At 38.6% G+C, this 9,386-nt stretch overlaps 2 protein-coding genes across 6 annotated transcripts in view; both read right to left on the bottom strand.

Moving 5' to 3' along the window:
• LOC128697522 (alpha-ketoglutarate-dependent dioxygenase alkB homolog 4) overlaps positions 1-9,386 on the bottom strand; it is a 159,759-nt gene that overhangs the window by 118,556 nt on the left and 31,817 nt on the right. The window lies entirely within an intron of this gene.
• The window catches only part of LOC128697514 (ninjurin-2), a 35,753-nt gene that overhangs the window by 4,519 nt on the left and 21,848 nt on the right, over positions 1-9,386 (bottom strand). For 2 of the 5 annotated variants that reach the window (XM_053789257.2, XM_053789262.2), the window contains exons 2-3: positions 8,271-8,450; positions 143-347 (exon numbers count right to left, since the gene is read on the bottom strand). In XM_053789257.2, coding sequence (XP_053645232.1) covers positions 144-347; positions 8,271-8,450 — 384 coding nt within the window. In that variant the 3' untranslated portion in view covers position 143. Of the gene's footprint in view, positions 1-142; positions 348-2,263; positions 2,506-8,270; positions 8,451-9,386 lie in introns of all 5 variants that reach the window. The other 3 variants (XR_011393140.1, XM_053789259.2, XM_053789261.2) reach the window with 3 other exon arrangements.

Raw genomic sequence — 9,386 nt, 5'->3', positions numbered from 1 at the left:
TTTGTTAAATAAAAGTGAACATTACAGTTATTGTGTAAGTTTCGTCAATCTCTGAAATTTCATGTTTTCCTTGCATATTTAGGAAAGTATGAATGGAAGTCAAGTGGTTGCTACCTTGAAGGAAACTATCGGCGGGTCTTACTTTAAGGGCGTTTTTTAAGGAGGGTGTTGGTGAAGTTTTCCGGGTGAAGAAAACCTTTGTCGAAGCTCGTCTGAATACCATCAAATGCCATAATAAGCATGTTGAGCCCCATCACCACATGATTAATCACTTCGGCTGGATATTGATGATGCGGCTTTTTAATATTTAACACTGTCAAGACTCCCAGCAAGACCGCCGTCAGCCCCTATGACAGACAAATTTATCACAAAAATGAATCTATAATAAATTTCTCATGTGGTTGCCAAGACTATGGAAGAAAGATAAAAAGACTCAATTAAAATACATACAGTACATGGTTTTTCCAAGTACTCTTTGTTTTATGAGACTGCATGATATGCAGGGCTGTACAAGAATCAATGGAATCAGACCTGCTCCTTTGTACCCAAATAAAGGGATTGACTTGCAGACTAATTAAGGTTTGGAATTAACACAATTATGTTAGGTTTTTTATATAATTTATGCCCAGGTTAATGGCAATCTCTACCAGTGCTTGACAATCAGGTTACTGTATATGTATTTAGGTCATTTAAAGTCAGGTCAAATCACACAGTGATTGGTGGTGGCTGTTGATTTGTTTGTTGCTCAGTCCAGTTGATGATGCCACATGATCATGATGCTGTGCAATAATAATAGTTTCTTGTCATAAATTGTTCTAAAAATATACAAACTTAAAAATGAGTCTGAAAAGAAATGTATGACAAATAAATTTAAATTTTTTTAGCTGATGATGATGGAGAAATTAAGCCTGTGGCTTATCATCTTAGTCAAGGATGTGTTCTTGTCACTCAACAATATAGCCTTATTATTGTTGTACACATGATCAACAGTACCATGCTGATGGCTATACAGTGGACCCCCGGTTAACGATATTTTTTCACTCCAGAAGTATGTTCAGGTGCCAGTACTGACCGAATTTGTTCCCATAAGGAATATTGTGAAGTAGATTAGTCCATTTCAGACCCCCAAACATACACGTACAAACGCACTTACATAAATACACTTACATAATTGGTCGCATTCGGAGGTGATCGTTATGCGGGGGTCCACTGTACTAGTAGCATACATATGTAAGTATTTATTATTACATGTAACTGAATAAGAAACACAGCCAGTTAAAGAAATGATAGCTCATCTCCATACACTCCCACCCCTTCTGTGTTTCCTTTCCCAATGTAGTTAACTGTATAGTCAATAAATTATATTTTTTCCATATTTGATCCTATCTTTGTACATCACCTCAACAGTTGAACATTCCAGTGAAGTAAAACAGCTACAAGTCATGGTGAGTTGTGTAAAATCCTGTTAAGGGGTAATTTTTTTCTATCTTTCTTCTATAGTCTTTTGCACCTTATCCATACATGGTGCTCCTTAAATTGTAAAGTTTTACCAGTTATATATCAGTATTTATTCTTGACTAAAGCAAATATTAGACTTGACCAACTTACCTTCCCAGGCTATGTTCACCAAATATTCACATGGTTTTTTTTATTTTAGGCTCCATCACACAGTATGTAATTCAGCAGAAACAACTCACTGATGCAGTGCATATAAATAACGCTAAATTTACATAATAACAAGTACAACATATAAAGAATCTTGAATTAGGTTACATAATTCTCACTAACTGTAATCATTCTCTTAATGTTTAGTAGTGCCATTGTTTCGTATCATGCAGTGGTGAGCTCAATAAATAAGGGAAAACACTTATTCAGAGATTCTTATGGAACATTTTCTGTAAAATAGATAATTTCTACAGCAATATAATGTTGGGAACACATTCAGTATAAGAATGAATTTTCAGGCAGAATGCGTAATTGCTCTTATAAAATATCCTTTTTACACTTGTATAAACTAGTATGTAATACCATACCTGTATATAATCTTTTAATATCATATTGTTTTCCCTATACAGTACTCTTCTCACAGAAACATTTAGCATATCTAGTGCATTATTTAATAATTTAAATATGAGTATACTATAGGCTTACAAAGGATTCTAAATATGATGAAGTCCTGCCAAATGCAGACTGCATATGCAAATTCAGGTGCAGACCAAATATTTAAGTGAAATCTTATCCAGTAAGGCATAGCAGAGCTTACACTTGCATGGGTCTTGAAGTTTAAATATAATATGCAATCCATTAAAAAATATCTGGGCTGAGAGCTGGAATGCCAGTAGGCCTTAGGCCAAAGCTGTTGATGATGATATTAAGTGATGTGATGACGAACACTGCTCCCACGTTGAAGTAGCTGATGGCGTTGGCTGATGTATGGTAACTCGTCAAGTGTAGCTTACAGTCTCGGAACATGGAGAGGGAGAGTGACAGCAGACCAACCATCACCTGTATACACACCTAGCTTAATATCTCTAGTAAGCTCCTCTCAACTCATTAGACCTCAGAAATCATGAAAATACCTAAGAATGTTATAATACTCCATAATTTAACTTCCTATATCAATTGTTCTATAAATGTGTTGTACATGATGGCTAAATAAGTGTGCATAGTGCACTTAATTTGAACTAGTGTATGTGAAATTACTTTTCCAAGTTTGTGGGATGACTTACAGTTCTTGGTCCCACTTCCTAACTTTGAACTGACTATCATTTCTACTTTTAAACCTCCGTATGGGGTCTGCTTCCAATGTATCATTGCACAGCTCCTCCTCCTAACAAGTTGTTGGTTTTATAATATAAATAATGAACAGTGAGAGAGCAATATTAGTACTATAGCACAACATAGGTTTTTCATTTATGGATTTTTATGATCCATTTTCTTTGTGTTTACCTGATGGATGTTAGAGCCACAAGACATATTTACTGGGTAACCATTCTTGCATTTTATTTTATACAGTATGTATATGGTAAAATGTTTAACTTCAGTAAATTTGCATTAACCCAACTATAATAATGTAAAATGAAAAATCAGCTAAGATCCACAGTAAAATACTAATGTCATGCACAAAAAGGACAGGTTGCATTATTCAGGTTTGTCCACTTCATTCTCACCTTTATGTCATTCCTGTGACTCATTAGTGTGTGTGAGAAAGGGTTTCACAAGAATACTGTCCCAACAATAAATTAAATTCTGCATAACCAATACTGTCCTGGAAGGTCCTGGAGGGATTGGAACCAAACCTGCACATGAAAATCACTCACTATGAAAGCAAAAAGACTCGGCAGGAGATGCAACATTCCCCCAATGAAGAGCAGGGTCGCAACAAGTACATTGAGAGACAACACAATAAGTGTCCAGGGCCCAAGACTGTTCAACTGCCTCCCAGCCTACATAAGGGAGATTACCAATAGACCCCTGGCTGTCTTTAAGAAGGCACTGGACAGACACCTAAAGTCAGTACCTGACCAACCGGACTGTGGCTCGTACATCAGCCTGCGTGCAGCCAGTAGTAATAGCCTGGTTGATCAGACCCTGATCCACCGTGAGGCCTGGTCTCAGACTGAGCCGCGGGGGCATTGACCCCCGAAACCCTCTCCAGGTAAACTGTAATGGTTTTTTTTCATATTTTCATTCCTTATTGCTGGCTAAGTGACATACTAGGTTGGCAGTGAACTCAGTTCACATACTGAGTGTCTGGTTCAATCTCTAGCACAGGTAGAAACGTTAGGTATGCTTCCTTACACCTGCTGCCCCCTGTTCACCTAGCAGTAAGTAGGTACCAGGGTGTTACTTGACTGTTGTGGGTCACATCCTGAGATGTGGTAGTATACCAGTGATTGGGTTGGGCTTGGAAATAAGCTGAGGTAGGATAACAGCTCTTCGCCAGTACAACTGAGTTTTAAAAAAATCTGTATATACGAGTACGGTAAGAAACAATACAATAAGTGTCAGGGGCTCAAGACTGTTGAACTGCCTCCCAGCATACATAAGGGGGATTACCAATAGACCCTTGGTTGTCTTCAAGAAGGCGCTGGACAGGCACTTAAAGTCAGTACCTGACCAGCCGGGCTGTGGCTCACATGTCAGTTTACATGCGGCCAGGACTAACAGCCTGGTTGATCAGGTCCTGATCCACCATGAGGCCTGGTCATGGACCAGGCTGCAGGAGCATTGATCCCCAAAACACCCTCCAGGTATACCCCAAGGTGTGTATCTATATCTATACATGTAATGGTTTATATAATGGTACTGTATACTATACACTTAAGAATTTATTTTGTCTATTTTAGGGATTAAATTATTCTGAGAGTCTGAGTACAAGTGAATTGTGGACTTCATGTCTACATGCAGCTCATAGGCTATAAATCTAACTTGTGTGAATGACTGGCAAAGACCATCATCACATGATATAGTTTGCAGAGTTGACATAGACAATTGTACTGTATGAATAGTGACAATTATACATGTACTATAATAATGACTGACAGTTATACTCTAAGAAAGGCTGTCAGTTTATAATGTAAGAATGGTTGAAGTTAAGTAATGGGTAGAGATTTTGTTCCTCTGAAATTGGAAAATTTCTGAGATTTTCATTCAGGGCTGCCACACTAGGGTTGCCCATTTATTTTATTTTGTTACTGTTAGTTAATATTATTATTATAATCATGGGGAGCGTTAAACCCATAGGATTATACAGCGCATGTGGGGGAGCTGGAAGGCATTCAGGCTCAATTCAGGGAACTGGAGCACAGATCCAATTCCCTGGATCAAGAGCCCCTCACCAGCATCAAGGGACCTTCTTTGAGGTGTGTTACTGTTAATTAACTATATGTAAATGTGGGTTAATTTACATTAACATAACTTAGAATAACAAACATTATTTTTTTAGAAGGTAAGAATGGACAGACATCAAAGTGAAAACAACGTCTATCATATTTGGATGACATACATTTATTATTATTATTATTATTATTATTATTATTATTATTATTATATGAGGAAACATTAAACCCACATGGGTCACAGAGTACAGTTGGGCCCTGCTTTACGGCATACAGTACTTAGAAATGGTGAGCGTTGGTCAGTTGTAGTTGATAAATTAAATAAATTTTGTCTTTTAGACAAAATTTATTTCATGTGTGTGTATGTGTGTTACCTACATGTACCACACCTATATGTGTGGTTGCTCCTGGCCTCTCCAATTTGTTGCTTGCTACTAGTTTCACTCTCCCGGCTCCAAGAGCCTTATCATACCTCTTCTTAATGATATGTACAGATCCAGATTATTCCACTTCATGATGACCCTAAGGATGAAGAAATACTTCCTAACATCCCTATGACCAGGGGCGTCGTAAGGGGGGGTGGGGGGAGGCCGCCCCGGGTGACACCATAGAGCCTCTAAAGAAGGTGACACTAATGCCCAAAAGAGTGCTGCACCAACATAAGAGAAGAATCCTTCGTTTCTAAATAGTTTATTATATATTAACAAAGTACAAATAAGCCTATATAGGGAAAATAATTGATTTTCATGATGTGATAGATAATTTTGCATAACTGAAGGCAAGGTAATGTAAGATCAGATACACTGAGATGTTACCTGTACTCAAAGTCAAATTGGAACTAGTGTTTCTCTGATATTGCAATGTTTTTCTTTATTTTTCAAGTTTTTTTTTTGTTGTTGTTTTGGCAGTTGAAGATGAATAAATGTGGGATCTGTTGGCTGTACTCAAAGTGGTATTTGAAATTATGTTTCCTCAATATTACTACGATTATTTATTTTATCATTCATAAAGTTGAGAAGTATTCTCCTGTTCAGTTTATGGCCCTTAAACGTTCTCATTGTTAAACATTTGTCATGCAGTCACTGGTCATGCAGTAGTGACGTAACTCGAGTTTACCCCCCATCCCCCCCGCCCTTGAATTTCATGGGTGTCACACCAGATTATTATTATAATCGAAAAGAAGCGCTAAACCACAAGGGCTATACAGCGCTGCGGGGCAGGAAGGAAGCAGGGGTATCAGGTGGCAAAAGGGAGAGGGATAATTAGTAGGTTACAGAGAACAGCGGATAGTGCAAGGGTAGAGGGTAGCAAGAGATTGAGGTTGAAAGGGCTGAGGGGAGTGCGAAAGGTATCATCATCAGAGTTTGTGGAGTAAGTCAGTTGTTGTCAAGAAGTCAATGAGAGAGTCAGGATTAAAGGAGGGTGTACAAGAATGGTATACAATACCGACAAGATGAAATTGAGACACATGTGCAACATCTGGGTATATTTATTGTAGTGAAGGTTATGTACATGTCCTCAGAATCAAGATTCCATGATGTTGCAGTGTCAGACACTGCAACATCAAGGAATCTTGATTCTGAGGACATGTACATAACCTTCACTACAATGAAGATACCCAGATGTTGCACATGTGTCTCAATTTCATTAAAGGAGGGTCCATCAGCAAGAAGGGAAGGTAAAGAGAGAGTAGTACAGCGGAGACGACGTTGGAGGTAAATTCTGCGTGCTCGTTGATAGAGAGGGCAGTCTAACAGAATGTGGGTAACCGATACTGGAACTTGACACTTCTCACAGAGGAACAGGGTACCTCTCCATAAGATACCCATGAGTAAGACAAGTGTGGCCAATGCGAAGACGGGAGAGAGTAGTCTCCCAACCTCGACACTGATGACAAGAAGACGGCCAGTAACCTATATTCGGTTTAATAGAATGAAGTTTGTTACCGAGTAGATTAGACCAACGTTGTTACCAACGGGTGTGAAGGTGGGTAGCTATTACAGCAAAATAGTCCGTAAATGGAACACCTCTATATGAAACTGGCAGACACCGCGCAGCTGTGTCTGCCTGTTCATTGCCTTGTACGTCAACATGGCCAGGGACCCAACAAAAAACAATATCTTTATGTTTGGTAGAGATACGGCGTAGCCAAAGTTGGATACGGAGGACTAGGGGGTGAAGCGTATCAAAATTTCGTAGAGCCTGTAGAGCACTAAGGGAGTCTGAGACAACCACAAATGATGACACAGGCATAGATGCAATACGGATAAGTGCTACAAGAATGGCATACAATTCAGCTGTAAAAATGCTAGCCGAGGATAGTAAATGTCCCCGCACGACACTAGAGATTCCGCCCCGGGTGACACCCGAGATTCCGCCCCGGGTGACATCAACTCTAGAAACGCCTCTGGCTATGACTCATTTGAGTTTTCAGCTTCCAACTGTGACCTCTTGTACTTGTATCCCATCTCTTGAAACATTCTACCCCTGTTCACCCTCCTGTCCTGTGTCATAAAGTTTTCTCTGAACTTCTCCTCGTAGGACAACCCCCTTAGCTCCGGTACTAGTCTTGTGGCAAACCTCTGACGTGCTTAACCAGGTGTGGGTTCTATGCTGGTGGTGCATACTCCAGTATGGGCCTGACATACACGGTCGTGAATGACTTTATTTAGATGTCGAAACGTTATTGTTAGGTTTGCCAAACGTCAATTTATTTAATGACATTAACTTATATATATATATATATATATATATATATATATATATATATATATATATATATATATATATATATATATATATATAAAGTAAAACAACCACTGTGAAAGAATCGTGAAATTCCAAGCGTTTTCGAGACTTCTCACATTATCAAGGAACTAGTTCCTTGATAATGTGAGAAGTCACGAAAGCACTTGGAATTTCACTATTCTTTCATAGTGGTTGTTTTGCATATTCTGATACCACCTGTTTACTGTGATCTTAATGCATATATACATATATACATACATATATATATATATATATAAATATATATATTTATATATATATATATATATATATATATGTATATATATATATATATATACATATATATATATATATATATGCCTGTTCATAAACTGAGGTATTATTAATAGATTTAGGTAATTAATATCATAGTAATTTTTATTATTATGAAGAAGTGCTATACCCATAGGGTTCATACAGCGCCTGGGGTATGGACGGCAATCAGGTTCAGTCCAAAGAAGGGGACAAGTCCATTTGTTTGGATGGAGAGGCCTCACCTGCATCAAGAAACACCTCGTTGAAGAGAGGGAAATATTAAATAATTTATCATACTTAATTTTCCAATTGTTGTAGCACCAGGTGTCCCGCCCCAGGCAAGGTATGACCTGTGGGAGTGATCTATGTGAAGGAGCAGTGACCCACCTGCAGCACGAGGGAGGTGATGATGAGGCCCAACATGACAGCATAGTATGGGTGTTGCTCCCCCACCTCCAACACATATTTGAGTTGTGAAGCATTAGCTGTGAGCAGAGCCACGTCCAGCATGCCCTGTGCCACCGTCTTCTTGGTGGCATAGCGGTTGGGATCCAGGGTCTTCCCGCCCTGTAACATATTAATATAAATCAATTCTGCCTCTCATTATAAGCTTCACCATATTGCCTGAAAAAAATGTGAGATTTTATTTGTCCATGCAGCTTAAATCATGCTGTTGCGTTGTCACACCTCCAAACAAAAATTCCTTATATATATATATATATAAAATAGTTAACTATCCCATCTAACTCGAAAAACTTCCTGCGGTGTTTTGCTGATGGTTGCAAAACTGCACCAATTGTGTTGCATAAGTTTTTTCAGTCACTCCCCGATCCCAGAAAGGTATGCCATTAGTATACCTGGAGAGGGTTTCGACTCCGTGGCCCGATCTGTGACCAGGCCTCATGGTGTATCAGGGCCTGATCAACCAGGCTGTTACTGTTGGTTGCACGTAAACCGGCGTACGAACCACAGCCCGGCTGATCAGGTACTGACTGTGGAAAATACTGTATATATTTTCCAGAAATACAGTAGTTACTGAATGTAAATAGATGGCCATACTGTATTTAAAATTTATGTAATCGAAAGCGGGAAGCTGCGCCTGCACAGAAGGAGACTTGCCATCTTGGTTTTGAATTGGATACAACGTTAATATAATGGGAAGAATTTTTCGTGCTCTAGAGGTTAAAATTGAATTGACACCTCTCAAATAGGAGGCGAAATTGTTGAATGTGCATTCCTGCATAACTTGAGATATCAGACGACTGGACAAGACAGCTCCAGGAACCTCAGATAAGCTCTCTAGATTTGTGTATAATTCTGGCCAGTGTTTTCATAAATTTAGTTAGTGAGGTTTTTCTGAGTATGATACAACTTAATATCCAGTCAAATTGGTGAGTGATATTAAGATATATTTTCCTTCTGTTATGTATATGTGAATTTATATATAATCATTTTTTAATATAGTCCACAAATTTATATCCTGGTGATGTATAATTCATTTAA

This window comes from Cherax quadricarinatus, chromosome 44, assembly GCF_038502225.1.
Source record: "Cherax quadricarinatus isolate ZL_2023a chromosome 44, ASM3850222v1, whole genome shotgun sequence".
NCBI lineage: Eukaryota > Metazoa > Arthropoda > Malacostraca > Decapoda > Parastacidae > Cherax > Cherax quadricarinatus.
The sequence above is the reverse complement of the archived record's forward strand: the minus strand, read 5'-3'. Positions and strand labels throughout refer to the sequence as shown.